This window comes from Eleutherodactylus coqui, chromosome 12 (genome assembly GCF_035609145.1).
Source record: "Eleutherodactylus coqui strain aEleCoq1 chromosome 12, aEleCoq1.hap1, whole genome shotgun sequence".
NCBI lineage: Eukaryota > Metazoa > Chordata > Amphibia > Anura > Eleutherodactylidae > Eleutherodactylus > Eleutherodactylus coqui.
Genome location: NC_089848.1, coordinates 89568585 through 89586365, shown reverse-complemented (window position 1 = coordinate 89586365; position 17781 = coordinate 89568585). Strand labels below are relative to the sequence as shown.

The 17781-nt window shown below is 44.9% G+C and overlaps 1 protein-coding gene across 1 annotated transcript in view; it reads right to left on the bottom strand.

Annotated features, from left to right (window-relative positions):
- Positions 1-17781, bottom strand: part of CALCR (calcitonin receptor) — a 301302-nt gene that overhangs the window by 29364 nt on the left and 254157 nt on the right. The window contains exon 9 of the mRNA XM_066584763.1: positions 1201-1354. Coding sequence (XP_066440860.1) covers positions 1201-1354 — 154 coding nt within the window. The remainder of the gene's footprint in view (positions 1-1200; positions 1355-17781) is intronic.

Sequence of the window (17781 nt, the reverse complement as noted above, 5' to 3'; positions counted from 1 at the left end):
TTGGCTGAGCCCCGGCAGCCGTCAATGGCTATTCAGGGAAGGGCTTCATAAGCCCCTCCCTGAAAAGCCTGTTAAAATAGTGTATGCATGCACAAAAACACGCTCATGTGAACCCACCCTTAACTCTTTCCAATCCACTGTCTGACGTCTGAAGACATTCTGATTAAAGGCTGTACAGCTTAGATGTTGGAAGACGTCCAGCAGGGTATTCTTACTATATATTACTGGCCGCTCTGTTGTCAGGGGGCCTCTCCAGCATGTTCTACGCCGCAGTACTGGCTCTAGCCAGCAGATGGCACCATTGTATAATGGCAAAAAGAGATCCCCCCTAGGAAACCCTGAATCCAAAATTGGATTGCAAAGGGTTAAGGCTAAAAGTAGCTGTATCACTTAGGGCTCCTGCACACTCGCGATCGCCATATGGCTGTAGTTTTTTAACGCAAACGTCAATAGGACTTGCTAATGTTAAAAACGCATCGCGCAAAAATTGCAAGTTTGTGCTTCACAATTTCTGTGCGATGCGGTTTTAACATTGGAAAGTCCTACTGACAGTTGCGATCGCCAGTGTGCAGGAACCCTAAGGCTCCACGTGGGCAAGAAAATCACGTGATTTTCTCCTGCTGCGATAGTAAAAAAGCAGAATATGAAACTAATGATTTACAGTGGTTTCATTCCTATCTGCGATGTTTTCACTGATGCCATGTTGAGGGGATTACAAATCGTGGCATGCTCTATATTTCTGCAATGTGTAATTTTTAAAAATCTCCCATGTATTCCTATGGAGGTTTCTTTTTATTGCATCACAATGCTACAAACGCGCGTTGCGATGTGATTTTAACACTACAACTTCTCACTGACTTAAGCGATAAAAAATCAAATCATACAAATTTGTTGCGTAATTTTATCCCGGCGGCAGCGATGCGAGATGATTCTCCAAAAAAAGCATCGCTGACGATCACAAATCGCAGTGGATAAAGATGAGATTTTGCCGCAATCTTCTTGGCAAAATCACGATCGCCCGCCTGAAGGTATAAAAATACACTTAAGACGACGAGTACTGCACCAAATATGTTTACATGAAACATAAATTCAAAGTTAACAATACAAAAGTGCCATTTTCTGGAGGGTTTTTCCAATTTTAGCATGACTGCTGGGGGGGGGGTTAAGAAGTACTTAAAGTGATACGTATCTTGCACTTACCCCAGCCAAGCAGATAATACCAATGCAGATGCTGTTCTTCAGCAAACACAGCGACTACTATTAACGTGTGGAGATAGATCCCTTCACACAACATCCAGAAATAATTACATCCCATCATATACTGGTGGAAGAACTGTAAAACCTTGCAGCTTACCTGGAAGACACAATTCAGAAAGGCGTCAATGTCAAAGAGTTACTCATGTGGAGACATTAAACATCTCATGGCCGGGCTATGTTGGGCCTTGAAGACCTGAGCAAAATTCACCTTTTAGAGAGCTGCAATGTAAAATGACTTTTAAACATTCTTAGTCTTCCCCTTATTGCAGGACTCATGGTATGGCGGTGTCTTATTATTGGAGCCGATATAATTCAATATTGGTATTGCTGCTTGCATTGAGCCTATATGACAGTACATGTAGTCCCTATATTACAGGCGGCATGTACCCCTTGCGCCTATATTAGAGGTGGTATGCACACCTTGTGCCACAGTTTGTGCTTCTGTGAGGTACCTTTTCATGCATAGAAACTGCTAAGGGAGAATTCTTCTGTAATGCATGAGGTGAAATATGCCAAGATTTTTTTTTCTCACTGAACCCGTGAATGCTTCCATATAAAATGAGACACACCTGAATGTGCAGTATGGCCCCAAACACATCAACAGTGGCCAGATTATAGATCAGTATAATACCATAAGGGGCGTACAAGTAATAGTGAATACAGAGGTAGCAGAGCACTCATAGACAGCCTTAGCTATGTGTGATACATGCAGTCACACAGTCTGCCAGCCACCAGCTTGTAGGGGGCACCGGGTGCAGCGAGCAGGAGTTGGGGGGAGTATCCCGAATGGGTGCGCCGACTCTGGCCAGGTCACAGTGGTGGCTACTCTGCTTAAAAATGGTGGCTTGTGCGGCAGGTGGGATCGCAAAGAGATTCTTGGCGAGAGCAATTGGTAGTTAGTATAAATTCGGTGTGACGCCAGTGCCTTTCAATCTGTTGAGACGGTGAAATGAAGAGACAAGTCCGAAGAGCTTTAGTAAAACAAAGGCACACAGTTTACTTGAACTTGCGGACTGAGTACAAGGTTCACAGTTTTCAATTAACAGGCAGTAAATTCTCCAACAACGTCTTGAGTATATTAAATATCAAACATTAATTCCTTAATCCTCTCCTGAAGTATGAAATTAACTGCCAGACAAAGCCAAGTGCTCGCTGTAATAGGAGGTTATTCGTGGAGAAATGGGGGGAACAGTACCGGCTTCCCTGTGGACACGTTAACTCCTGACACTGCAGGGACAAGTCAAACCCACAATTGTGGTGTCGGGTTTCTTCTCGTTTATGAGCAGCTCTACCCAGTTGATGAGTTTTCTGTCTGTCTTACTGCTCTTCCCCTCTGCTGACTCCAGGATTAGACTTACTCTGGGGCTGGGATCATAGACTAGCCTGGCCTAGGCTAGACTGGACTAAATTTACCTACATCCTTTCCTCCTCCTCCAGACCAGACCTAGACTACACCAGACCAGAACTGACTAGGCCCCACCCACGTCATGTCTCTTATACTCTCCCAACTATCCAATCCTGAACTAAGGGGAATCTTTCTACCCAATCCTAGTACTAGCTAGGAGTGTTTGACAAGTAACAGAGCAGGTTAGGGTGAATTCTGCCTAGTCAGCTAGTGCTAGGTAGTGAGGACACCAGACATAAACTATTTAGTTCCCAGTTAAGGCCAATACACATAACTAAACACAATTGACTATATGTACACATATATGTACACATATGCACATATACACTCCGTATGAGGTAGCTATAAAAGTGCTGTGGGACCACAACTCTGGGGTACTACACAGGCAGATGTAGGCTGGGGGTGATTGCCCCCCTTAGGTCCACTTAACTACCGTAGATGTTCTTTTTCCTCTTGTGAAGCTACATTAATGAATCTCCTCCTGGCTCTGTCTCCTCCCCTCTGATGTTCCAAGGCGCAGCTGTGAGTTCACCGGTGCCCCTGCAACAGGGTTGCTTAGTTCTGTATTTATGTTATGGCTTTGGTTCTGGTATTATTTCTATGTACTGAGATTGGTTATGGTGCTATTTTTATGTAATGCTGGTTCTGGTGCTGTATTTAGGTTATGAGCTTGATTCTGGTGCTGCATGTATGTTACGATCTTGGTTCTGGTGTTGTATTTATATTATGGCTTTGGTTGTGGTATTATTTATATGTATTGAAGTTGGCTATTGTGCTATATTTATGTTATACTGGTTCTGGTGCTGTATGTAGGTTATGAGCTTGGTTCTGGTACAGTATTTATTCACTGTGCTGTTCTGGTATGAGTCATGCTGCTATCTTGCTGCTTTCTGCACAAACAGAATACAAGCGGACTGCCTATGAGTGCAATATAAAATCTTATTTCTTGATTTTCTGAATTTCAGCACATCTAACTTCAGGCTGGCACTAAGGGTACCAGACCCTGGCGCCTGAGGGGTCCATAAGCCCCTCTGCTATATAAGAAGACCTCAATATTATAAATGGTACATGGAGCTCTGGAAAATGCTGGCACTATATAAAGATTATTATATGGTAGGTGGGAGTCCTGTTACAGATTTTGCATGGTGTCTGGGAGTTTTAACTTACATTTCTGAACATTAGCTCAGTACTGGGAACCTTGGAGTCTTGGGTTTGAATCCAATCAAGGGCAACATCTGTATGCAGTGTATATATCGTCTCATGTTTGTATGCGTTTCCTCCCACATGCCATAAAAATACTGGTATACTTTCTATGACATTCACCCTAGTTTGTCAGATAGGAAAATTGAACTGTGATAACCTCTGTACAGCAATATAGAATATGTTGGATTATTTATTGAATTACAGAATAATGAATTTTTGTAATTATTTGTACTTTTTATCATCCACGGCTTTACAGAATTCTTGTTTGATATTAACTGTGCTTTTTCCCTTACAGCTTAGAACAGAAATGCCCAACCTTTTGGTGTCTCTGGGTTACACATTAAATACACAAACACTAACGATGAAGGGTAATGCCCTCCACAGTCCTCCACACAACCCCCATCATCCTCCACAGACCTCCAAAAATCCCCTATCATCGTGCACTGTGCCCAAACAATTCTCATCACCCTCCAAAAAAAACCTACTGCCACTGGCAGGCCATATGAATCTAGACTGGACCAGTGCCCACTTCTGCATGCCAGCCTGGACACAGAAACTTGTCTGGCCTCACATGCAGTTCACTGCTATGCGCCAAGATAAGACCGCCGTCTCCTGTCCTTCCTGCGATACTGTATAGGAGTGGTCAGTACTTAGAAGGACAGGAAGTAGAATCGCCGCCACATGCTGGACCTAGGGTGACTAAGTCAAAGAGTCACAGAGCGGCAAGTGCCGCCCATTGCTACGTTATCTGTATAAGCTTGTCTATGACTGGAAGCTCCCAGCCTGCCGCTGCCAGGTACTGTCTGTAGCCTTCTGTAGATACAGCCTGCCGCTGCCCGGTACCGCCTGTAGCCTCCTGTAGATACAACCTGCCCCTGCCAGCCTGTAGGCTCTTGTAGATACAGCCTGTCGCTGCCAGGTACTGCCTGTAGCCTCCTGTAGATATAGCCTGTCACTGCCAGGTACTGCCTGTAGCCTCCTGTAGATATAGCCTGTCACTGCCAGGTACCGCCTGTAGGCTCTTGTAGATACAGCCTGTCGCTGCCAGGTACTGCCTCTAGCCTCTTGTAGATACAGTTTACCACTGCCAGGTACCGCCTCTAGCCTCCTGTAGATACAGTTTACCACTGCCAGGTACCATCTGTATCCTCCTGTAGATACAGTCCACCACTGCCAGGTACTGTCTGTAGCCTCTTGTAGATGCAGCCTGCCTCTGCCAAGTACCACCTGTAGCCTCCTGTAGATACAGCCTACCACTGCCCGGTACTGTCTGTAGCCTCCTGTAGATACAGCATGCCGCTGCCAGGTACTGCCTGTAGCCTCTTGTAGATACAGCCTGCCACTGCCAGGTACTGCCTGTAGCCTCCTGTAGATACAGCCTGCCACTTCTAGGTATGGTCTGTATCCTCCAGAAGATACAGCCTGCCGCTGCAAGGTACTGCCTGTAGCCTCCTGTAGATACAGCCTGCTGCTGCCACGTACCGCCTGTAGCCTCCTGAAGATACAGCCTGCTGCTGCCATGTACCGCCTGTAGCCTCTTGTAGATACAGCCTACCGCTGCCAGATACTGTCTGTAGCCTCCTGTTGATACAGCCTACCACTGCCAGATACTGTCTGTAGCCTCCTGTTGATACAGCCTACCACTGCCAGATACTGTCTGTAGCCTCCTGTTGATACAGCCTACCACTGCCAGGTACCATCTGTATCCTCCTGTTGATACAGCCTGCCGCTGCCAGGTACTGACTGTAGCCTCCTGTAGATACAGCCTACCACTGCCAGGTGCCATCTGTATCCTCCTGTAGATACAGCCTACCACTGCCAGGTACCATCTGTATCCTCCTGTAGATACAGCCGACCACTGCCAGGTACTGTCTGTAGCCTCCTGTAGATACAGCCTGCCGCTGCCAGGTACTGACTGTAGCCTCCTGTAGATACAGCCTACCACTGCCAGGTACCATCTGTATCCTCCTGTAGATACAGCCTACCACTGCCAGGTACTGTCTGTAGCCTCCTGTAGATACAGCCTGCCGCTGCCAGGTACTGACTGTAGCCTCCTCTATATACAGCCTGCATGGACCCCCCTGCACTTTAGGCTGCATTCATAGCCATCCTGGGCCCCATGTGGCCCGTGGGTTGCACACTCCTGGCCCAGAAGATGGTTAATGATGCTTCCTAATGCAGAGTGTCTATTACTGCATCCTAATTTCTAATATTAGAGATCTCTTTTTTTGCTAAAATAAAACAAAGCAGAGGAGAAGTATTAGAGGATCCCTACAATATAATGCTGGCTGTGAATCTGGCATGGCCACCGCTGCTTTCCATCCTAAAGGTCCTAAAGTATCCAACCGTCACCTTATTGTGTTCCTAACAGATGCAGCCATTTAATTTGGAAAATGATTAGGAAATCAATAGTGGAGCTCAGTAAAATCAGAGACGTATGAAAAACTAATTGGATGTGAATGGAAGAATGATCATCGAACCCAGCATAGGAGACATCCCAGCGGCCATATTATCATATAAAGGAACACAATCCTTAATAACTGACCGATTCTCTGACAAAGCAGCAGCACAAATCTATAGCCAGTTCAGGACTCTGGGCTTATACTTCTGACCTACCGTGATGTGTTGTAACACAATGGGACAGATTTTCATTTAAGTGGTATTCCCAAAATTGACTTTTATCATCTATCCTTGAATAAGTCATAAAAGCCTGATTGATGCGGTTCTCACCACTAAGATGTTCACCAAACTCAGGAATGGGGGTCCTGTGTCCCCTACTTCTCATTGTAGGATTATTGCATCCCCATGCAGCGACATGGATATTAAACAGAGTAGCAGCAGAGCATTGCGGTGACGCTCCATTAATTCCAATGGGGTGACGGAAATAGCAGAGTACAAGCGCTCAGCTATCGTTGACAGTCCCATTGAAGGCGAATGGAACGGCACCGTGGATGCATGAATGTTGCTCCATTCATTCTCATCACATTGGGGGTGCGGGGGACACGGGATCCCCATTCTTAGGATCATGGGGGTCTCAACGCTGAGACTCCCACAGATCAGACTTTTACCCCCTATCCTGTGGATAGGTGATGAAAGTTAATTTTGGGAATACCCCTTTAATGAAAGCGTAAAGAGAACTTCTCACAACCATCTTACCCCTAAAACTAACTGCACTGGCTTGCAGGGAATGAAGAATCAATCACTTGTAATACTGTCTTTTTTTAGCTTACGAGCCCTTGTGCCTCCATAATTAGGTTCCAAAGTCGTGTTATGCCTATGCAAATCAGCAGAAAAGCATCACATCATTTGATGGAACGGCTCATTGCAGCCCCCATTACACAGGAATCCCTATTTATCAAGATAATGTGGATGTGCTTACATTGGCAGCTCATGAAACAGCTTGACCCTTCTCGGACAGAAGACTCTACTGGCTTGCTACGGTGCAAGATAACTTTGGAACCTTATTCATAGGTCCATGCGCTCATTAGGGCTCCCACCCACTAGCGTTTTTTTCTCCACTGCACTGCGAGAGTAAGTGAAAACTCTCGCAGAGCAGTGCGAGAAAATCGCTGTGATATCGCTGCGACAGTCTTTTCAATGGGGCCAGCGGCAGCAGCGCTAGCCCCATTGAAAAGATATGGAGAATGCCGCGGACTGCTGCCACAGCTGTGACAGCTGTCACAGCTCTAGCAGGAGTTTCCTTCATCCCCGCAGGGACCGCGGGGAGGAAGGAAACCTCTGTCACAGCTATGGCAGAAGTCCGCGGCATGCTATCCCATTGCTTTCAATGGGATCGGCACTGCTGCCGATCCCATTGAAAGCAGTGGTTTCTGACAAGCCCCGCAGAATGATTATCGGAGAAGGGCTTGAAATATAAGCCCTTCCCCGATAATCATAAAAAAGTGGTTAAAAAAATAATTAAAAAGTTACTCACCTCTCCTGCTGTTAGCCGCGTCCTCCGGCTGGCTCCCTGGTACTGCTACTGAGCTCTTTCAGCAGACAGGGATTTAAAAATCCCCGCCTCCTGAAAGGGCTGTGCAGATTGGCTGAGGGCTCCGCCAATAGCAGCTACTGCTTAGCTATTATCAGAGCGCTCAGCCAATGGCAGATAGCTCTTAGCTATTCATTCATGAATAGCAATATCTTAGCTATTCATGAATGAATAGCTAAGAGCTATCTGTCATTGGCTGAGCGCTCAGCCAATAGCTAAGCAGTAGCTGCTATTGGCTGAGCCCTCAGCCAATCTACACAGCCCTTTCAGTAGGCGGGGATTTTTAAATCCCCGTCTACTGAAAGTGCTGGACAGCAGTGCCGGGGAGCCAGCCGGAGGACGCGGCTGACAGCAGGAGAGGTGAGTAACTTTTTTATTTTTTGTAACCACTTTTTTATGATTATCTGGGAAAGGGGTATATTTTAAGCCCTTCTTCGATAATCATTCTGCAGGGCTTGTCAGAAACCACTGCTTTCAATGGGATCGGCAGCAGTGCCGATCCCATTGAAAGCAATGGGATAGCATGCCGCGGACTTCTGCCACAGCTGTGACAGTAGATTCCTTCATCCCCGTGGCCCCCGCGGGGATGAAGGAAACTCCTGCCACAGCTGTGACAGCTGTGGCAGAAGTCCGCAGCATTCTCCATATCTTTTCAATGGGGCTAACGCTGCTGCCGCTGGCCCCATTGAAAAGACTGGCGATGTCGCAGCGATATCCCAGCGATTTTGGGATATCTGTCTGCGTTTTTCTCGCACTGCGATGCGAAACTTTAACTTTAGAATCGCATCGCAGTTGAGAAAAAAACGCCAGTGGGTGGGAGCCCTTAGAAAAAGAAATGGCATGAGAAGTGATTGACTTTTCATCCCCTGTCAGGCCAATAAAGTAATGAAGTTAGTTTTGGGGGTAAGACGGTGCTGACAGGTTACCTTTAATCTTTTACCTGCTGAATAAAGCAGTCCAAAGCAAAGCAGCAACTGCGTGAATCCACTGGTCCAATTTTGGAACATTGGCAGATAAAAGGTTAAATCAAGATATCCTAAAGCTGAAGGAGCGGAGCTGAGTAGGGCACATTTATTACTGGTGCTGGGACAGAATTCTGGTGTTAAGCCCCTTTAACGTAGGGCGGCTGTAAGGCCCGCCGGCCTCCATTCACAGTGAACCGGCAGCCATTCATAGATGAACGATGACCTGTTTACAGCGGCAGATCAACAATGACTTTTAGGTCTACATGAAAGATCCAATCAGCAATGTATCACTGATCGGTCGATCACTGCATTTGTTCACATAGGCTTCGTTTGTCCATTTGTTCATATTTGTTCATAAGGCCTCGTTTAGAGGGATTTTTTTTGCGCACAAATAGCCGCGCAAAAAGATGTGGAACAAAGCTAAAGGCGTGATCTACATTCGCACATACTGTGCTCATTCACATGATCCATGGTGCGTGCTGCTTGTTAATCCAGCTCCCATAGTAGTCAATGGGAACTCCTGCACAACACGCACCAAAGATAGGTCAGGTCCTATGTTTTCATGCAGCATGGACCTTAGGGCTCTTTCACACGGGCGTCAGCGTTTTTACATTTGCCCGCTGGCGCCGTAAAAACGCATAAATGGGCGCACAAAGGAATGCTATTGGGCAGGGGGAGACAGTTTAGCTCTGCTAAGCTGTCTTCCCTCCGCCTTGGCAGCTCTCAGCAGTGGGCTAAGCTTCTGCTTCCTCTCCGTCCCTTGTTTGCAGCCAGCAATGGGGTGAGAGTTTACCATCTAGCTCCGCCCCATCCCACCCCCTCCCATTGCAAACAGCCGGCTGCTAAGCTCCCTCCCACCTCCCTTCTCTGGCAGCAGTCATTGGGTCCCATAGGAGTCTATGGCAGCGGCTGTAATCCGGCTCTGAAAGATAGTTTCAGGACTATCTTTCCTGCCCGGCATTATATTGGCTGGCCTGGTGCTTTTACGCCATGGGAATACGCCTGTGTGATTTGATGCACTGGAATCCAATGCATCAGCCTGTAGCATATATCAGCCAGCCGTGAAAATGGCGGCCAATAAATGCTCATGTGAATAAGCCCTTAGATGCGTGCAATGTAGCCACGCATGTCCTATCTTTTGCAGGTGCGAGTATTTTTTTTGCGCTTTTAAAACGCATTCATGTGAACGCATCAGTAGGAAACCGTTGGTTCGAATAGATGCAATCTTTTTGTGCGACTATTTGTGTGCAAAAAAAAAAAGGTCGTCCGAACGAGGCCTTATCATGTAAAACACTTGATCTAACGAAGGATGTGCACAACTATCTTCCTGTGTAAAAGGGGCTTTAATTGAGCCCTTTTTTAGTGCAAATCAATTTAGACATATTAATTATGGGTTTGAACCAAAAAGAACAGATGTTTCACTTCTCACTCCACTTTGTAAAAGTGGCTCTAAAAGGGGGTGGCTTTGGAGTGGAGTGAAACTTTTAGGCAAATTTAAGAGTTGCAACTTCCAAATTTGTCCCAATCTCACTCTAGCAGTTGGGTGCTGTACAAAGTGACCCCACATCCCTAGATATATGTATTTAATGATGCAACAAATGTATCAACATTGTGTGACATTTGATTGCATTCTAAACTGGAAACAGAAAAAAAAACATAATAGTAAACATTCCCTGCAATATGTGCCAAATATCTCACACTTCTTGACAGATTTGGTGCATCTTAACCCTTTCCAATCCACTGTCTGATGTCTGAAGACATTCTGATTGAAGGCTGTACAGCTTCGATGTCGGAAGACATCCAGCAGGGTATTCTTACTGTATGTTACTGGCTGCTCTGTTGTCGGGGGGCCTCTCCAGCATGTCCCATATCGCAGTACTGGCTCTAGCCAGAAGATGGTGCCATTGTATAATGGCAGAAAAAGAGAGCCCCTAGGAAACCCTGAATCCAAAATTGGATTGCAAAGGGTTAATGCACATTTGACTCTCACAGAGGCGTATGGAGAAGAGAAGCCTTATGGGCCCTAATCGCATCCACTATAGTTACTCCAGTGGACTCTCCCCTCCTCTTTACACCATCAATAGGGTGGTATATTTCAGACCAGTATTTTGTGCCAAAAAATTGGCACACGCAATTAAAGGGGTATCCCGGAACTTTTAACTATTGGTGACCTATCCTCAGGTATACAGTAGTTGATTGACGGGAGCACACCATTCAGGATGCCCACTGATCAGCTGCTTGTTTGAGCCGCTATCAGTGCAACAGGACAGAAGTTGTCAGAGGAGCACGTTAGGGGAGGAAATGTAGTAGCAGACTTCAATCCTACTGAAATCAATGGGAGCATGGACTCCTATTAAACTTCTGGCTTTTTATTGCGGCTGGGGTGGACGTCTGACCCTGACCGGAATGAGGAGCTGAAAGTGTAATAGAAGGTAGCGCTCACATTGATATTAATAGACTGTGGCCCAAAACGATCAGCTAATTGTCAGGGACCCAGTCAATCACCAATTGATGACCTATTCTGAGGGAAGGTAGGTCATCCGTAATTAAATTCTCAGAATTCACTCCTGTGTACTATTACGGTGCTTTCACACATGGCGAAAAAACTTGTCATGGAAAATTCTCCAGAAGAAACCACGTGTGTAATGTGACTTATGAGATGAATTTGCTGTAGAATTGCTGTGGATTTCTCAGCCAATCAGAGGCAGTGCTTACAGGAGGCAGGGATTTTTCAATCCCCAGCCAGAAGAAATGAAGAAGAACAGTGCCAGAGACAGCGCTTCTAGGTGATGTATTTTTTTTCCTGCAGCAAGGGCTTGTTTTCGGGGCAGGCCTTATATTTCAAGCCTCTCCAGCAGCACCGGCCCCATTGAAAGCAATGGGAAAAATTAACTGCTGTCACAGCCGCAGCAGGGAATAGCGATCCTCTCCCATTGCTTTCAATGGGGCCACACTATTTATGTGCGATTTTTAGCTTCGGTCATGCATTTTTTACACATGCATCCAGCGTTTTCTTTTTTTGCGCGACTATTCACGCCCTAAAAAAACACTCGTCTGACCGAGCCCTTATAATGTAACACACTTTCCTTGTTCTTTGGAAAAGTAGACTTTAGTTCCATCTCCACATAAAGCAGCCAAGTTACACAACTGGAATGTGAAGAATTTCCCTTTCTTATTTATTTCTAGCATTGCTAAAAGACTTGAACTTTTCAAAATTTAGACCCTGTAAAAGTTCTGGAACAACTGGCACATCCTGCTCTCCCAGAACACCGCCTACACAAATAAATCATGTGGTCCAATTTAGAATTTGCGTCTGCATTAAGGGCATTCTAGATTCACTTAAAGGGGTTATTGAGGTTTACAAAAATATGGCTGTTTTCCTCCAGAAATAACGGCACATTTCCCCAAGCATTGAGACTGGTATTAAAGCTAGACTCCACTGAAGTGAAAAGGGCTGAGTTGCAACAGTCCCTAAAAACTGTGTCCGGGTTGGCACTGTTTTTTGGAGATAGTAGCTATGTTTTTCTAATCTTGCACAACCCATTTAATACCGAACTCTTAGGCCTCCCTCACACAGGCATTTGCAGAAACGCAGTGTTTTTCAACGCTGCACTTACTGCGATTTCAGCAGCGCTGGCATGCGTTTTGCCAGTGTTTTGGCTGTGTTTGGCAGCTAAAAAAATGCGGCCAGGGAAGCTGAAAAAAAAATCAGTACTGACCTAGCAGCCACCGTCCAGACTCTAGGTCCCTCCCGCTGCTCTCCGGGGACTGGACAGGCTTCCGTGCACTTGTCAGCGGCGACAGAGCATCTTTTGCTAGTAACAGGGTTTGACTACCCCACCTTCAGCAAGAGATTGCTCTGATTGGCTGAGTCACAGGCTAAGCCAATCAGAGCCATTCACTGAATGGTTGTAATTGGTTCATCAAGCACTGGCTCTGATTGACTGACCGGAGTTCCGGAGATCAGCGGGAGGGACCCGGACGGCGCCTGCTGGGTAAGTATTGCTTTTTTTTTAAAGTTAGTGTAACTAGGGCTTGCGTTTAGTGCTTTCAAAAGCACGGTACCAAGTTGTGCTGCATTTTGAGCAGCACTGAGCCCACTGCCCATTCATTTCAAAGGGCGACGCACAGCTAAAAATGGGCAAAAATATAACATATATTGCTTTCAAAGTGCAGCATTTTGACGCTTGTGTGAGCAGCCCCATTGAAATAAATGGGAGCGTTGTACAGCGTTTAGCGCAGCGCTGAAAAGGCAGCACTAAACGCTGAACAAAATCGCCTGTGTGAGGGAGGACTTAAGAAAGACATTTATACATGAATTAGACCTGTCTTTGCTAGGCTCTACTGAACGGATTGGGATGCTATACGCCTCATACTGAGGAAGGCCCTTGTTTCAAAACGTTGTTATAGTGTAGGAAATCCTGATGATGCAAATAAAATATTCTTCCTTATACACTACTGTTCAAAAGTTTTAGAAAACCTCAAATTTTCCAGTTTTTTTTAAACGAACACAGCTCAAGTCCAGCAAATAACGTGAAATGGTTCAAAGGCTCAAAAGCAAGTTAATAACAAAAAATATTGTGACATTTTAACCTGAAACGCAAGAACAGTCTGCATTTTATGATTTTAACCAAGGGGCTTTTTCAGGGAACAGATCAAGGACAGCTGCGCTACAGCACAGGAAGCAAACTGTGGTTTGAAATTGGATGCAAACTATTCCTACAGGTGTCTCAACGTCTGTAGATTACCTTCAAACCCTCTGATTCTATATACCAGTGCTGGAGCAAACTGCATTACAACACCCTCTAGGGCAGGATTTCGACAGTTTTGCTCTTTGCTATTAAAATGGCAAAAAAGGTAATTAACCAAAGAAGACGGACAATTATAATCCTTAGAAGTGTAAAAGCCCATTTAGACACAACGATTATCGTTACAAAGATGTCTTTTGAGCGATAATTGTTGAGTGCCTTTAAGCACAAAGTGTTCGCTCCAATGTTGAGCGATCACCTTGCAATCCGAGAGGGAGATGCATAAAACAAGTGGGGTCGCTTGTCTTCTGCATCCAGCTGTTCTCTGCTTGGGGTGCCTGGCTGTTATACAGCCGAGTGCTCTGAGCGCGGGATGAAGAACACAGCTGGACAGCTGTGTTCTTCATACCCCATCTGTGTTCAGGGAGCAGGATACAGCTGAAACAATAGTATCTGCTGTAGCCCGCTGTGAATTCCTGATCAGGCTGATCATGGTCTTTCAGCATGCTGAAAGATCAGTGATCAGCGACGGCTTAACAAAATTTGTGCCACATTTTAGCCGCTATGGAACTGAGCATGCTCACTGGGTGAGATGATGTCAGCACTATGAAAGAATTAGTGCTGAGCCACAAGAGGGAGAGTACAGGAACTGTGTGGAGTGAAGTGCTGCTGACCCAAGGTGTGATAGCCTGCAGAGAGTGGCTGCCTAAGAGAGAGAAGAGAAGCTCTTAAAGTTGCTGGGAGAGTACAGTGACCAAAAACTGCCTCCTGGCAGGAAAGAGAGAGAGAGTCAGCACTGTATCCCCAACTCAGTGGAATATTTGGACAGTGACAGGGATTCCTGCAAACTGTGGTAGAGCAGCACTCCTAAACTTGGACTGGCACAAGAAGTGTATACTTCCCAGGCAACAACTGTAAGTGGTGCCGGCCTTAATCTGCTGTAGGTGTGTTCACCATTGAGGGCCTTACTAGCTCATCAACAGGCCTATTGTATAGTAGGATATTACAGCTAACAGATCTGGACTGATAGCAAATTACCATCGCTCACACATATGGGCTGAGTTAGTGTGAAAGGGATGTAAGCCTGCATTGTATCCTGAGTCTTCGTTGCGATGCCACCACCCATGACATATGCATAAGTCTAGAGTACCCTTTTACAGATCTTCATGCAGCCGGGAGCAGAACATTCGCACAAGGGAAAGCTCCACACGAAGCAAGTGAGACTGCAGGATATTGCTAATGTGGGAAAAGCCTTTTGACTCACAATATATAATAATATCTTGCCCACAAACTTTGCTCCAGTTAATACAGAAGTGCCTATTCTATAATATTGCAGCTCCTATGTTCTATATTAAGTATTTATACACAGGACTGTTACAAGGGGGCATTCTTTGTGTCTAGAAAAAGCAAAAAGGAAGTCTCTGCACCAGCATAGAAAGGGATTCTTTACTGTAAGAGCAGTGAGACTATGGAACTCTCTGCCTGAGGACGTGGTGATGGTGCACTCACTAAAAGAGTTCAAGAGGAGCCTGGATGCATTTCCTGAGTGTAATAATATTACATGTTATATCACTGATTACTTAAGAAGGGGCAGTGATCCGGGGATTATTCTGATTGCCAGACTGAAGTCGAAAAGGATTTTTTTCCCCCTAAAATAAGGAAAATGACTTCTACCTCTTGTTTTTTTTTTTGCCGTCTTCTGACTCAACACTGCCGGATAATAGGCTCAAATGCATGGACATGTGTCTTTTTTTTTTTTTTTACAAATTATGGGTGAACTTTAGCAAGGTCCAGCATTTCTTAGCATAATTATGAGGTCCAGTTTGGTGTAGATATTTTGGTATAATTTACACCATTTTCTGGATTAAATGATACAGAAATCTGATCTGTCAGCCCATGGCGGCCATCCCCTTCCTGACAAACCCACCCATGTTTCGGAAAAGTGGAGAAAGAAGAAAAGTTACATCATTTTTGTGCAAGCAGGGCTTGTGCAAAACTTTCTGACTTTTGTACACCAGAATTATAGTGTAGAGTACTTAGTAAATGGGGCACATTTATGAAACATTTTACACCAGTTCATGGCGTAAAAAGCTCAGAACCTTTTTGTGCAAAAATTCAAGAATTTTTAGCTTTTTGCACCAGTCTTGCCAATTTTCATTCAGTGTAAATGCATGCAGTAACTGAACAATGACCGATAATTCATTTGCTAATCATTCATCATTCAGTTTCTGCACGCATAAAAATGGAACAATGATCGGCCCTGTAAACAGGCAGTCATTCATCTATAAACAACTGCCTATTTACTGTGAATGGAGGCAGGCAGTCGGAGCGATCTTCAGCCCGCTGCACCTCCATTCATTCGTCCTGTATTAGATGACCCAAGCAGAATATGGTATACGGCAGGGGCGTATCTATAGAGGGTGCAGGGGACGCGGTTGCACGCGGACCCAGGAGCCTTAGGGGGCCCATAAGGCCTCTCTTCTCCATATAGGGAGCCCAGTACTATGAATAAAGCATTATAGTTGGGGGCCCTGTTACAGGTTTTGCATTGGGGCCCAGAAGCTTCAAGTTATGCCTCTGTGCAGCATGTTTTAGGTATGGGTACGGGTACAGATACAGATAGAGGGGGGGGGGGGGGGCCCAGCTCACCTTTTGCATCAGGGCCCCTGAGCCTTTAATTACGCCCCTGGTATACAGCACTGCTAATCACACTACTTAAACTACAATTTCCAATTGATGCAGCGCTTGGCGATAGACAGAGGAGACAAGAGGGAATGGGTCTTCAAATACTGAGAGAACTATACTCCAAACGTTGTGGGATGGATTTACTATGGCAGTGAATATTGTAAGAAGTTCTTTGTAATGAGAATGTGTCACCTATATAATATGCTTTTATTTTTGGGTTGCATATCATGATTATTCTGCACTTCTTGCCTGAGCTGTTCGGTTACAAAACAACTTGTTAACTTCTATGGGAGCGGCATTTGGGCATGCTTTTTGATGTTTAGAGATTGCTGTGCAGGGATAGGGAGGAGGGAGGAGGTGCTGAGCTGCCACATCGACCTATTCTCAATGGAGTGATTCTGCGCTATCGGCCTCCTATTTTTATAATAAAGGTATTACTTTTCATTACTATCCTGCCCAAATGTAATTTCTTGTATATTGACCTACTGAGGGGGTTTATTATTTACTTGCTGTCTTTGTACAATATTCCCTAGAATGGTTTCAGTTGTACATCATAAAAACTATGTAGTTTGTTTACAATGACTCATAAGCAAGTGGTAATAATTGTGTTGACATTCTGGTAGTACATGCAGCATGAATAGACCGGATAGTGCTTAGGATTTTATGATCCGTTCCAGAATTTAATTGTCAATAAAGCAACAATGGATAAAAGAGCGGAATAGAATTTCATGGCTACATTGTCTGGTTTTTCCTTCCATTTAATTAATCGGTTATCTGTTGAAACAACATATATCGGGATTATATTATTAGAAAAAAGGATATTAGTGATGATGTCATCATTCCTCTCCTTGACTTTTTTCCTTTTTAGTAATACAATAAGGGCCTTTAATGCCCTAAGCTTTTGTACCAGTGTAGCTACCAAAAAATCTGCAGACACTAATGGAATATTGTTGGCACATGCCATCAGTGTCCAGTTGGTATGGGTATGGCTTATGTAATCCCCATCAATCATTAGAATATAATGGCAGTTGCCCTGTGTCACTTTTTCTACGCAATCACAAGAATGGCCATTAACTATAATCTGCTAACCATGAATCCTCAGAAGATAGCCAATCGGAGAGAAAGTAGCTGTTACGTCCAAGCTGGATGGAAAACAGCTCATTCAGATTGAACATAATTTACTGTCCTAAAAAGGACAAATATACACATAATATGTCAAAACGAAAATCTCAGAATCCTAATAGCAAAACCAAAAGGGGAAACGGGAAATCTGACCCTAACCTACTAATATGATTAAATCCTACAAAGAAGCGGAACAGTCGCCCTGATAAGGACGACCCCACATCAGGAGCCTGGGGCAACCCTGATTCTCCCATTTTGGAGACAGGAATAATGTTTGTTACAATAAATAACGATGGATGTGGTATAGGTATTAAATAAGCGCCCAATGAACCAGATGGAATAGCAAGATATTGGAAATGGAAAAATCTGGTGCTAGGCACAACTTTCCAAAGAGAAGTAGCAATG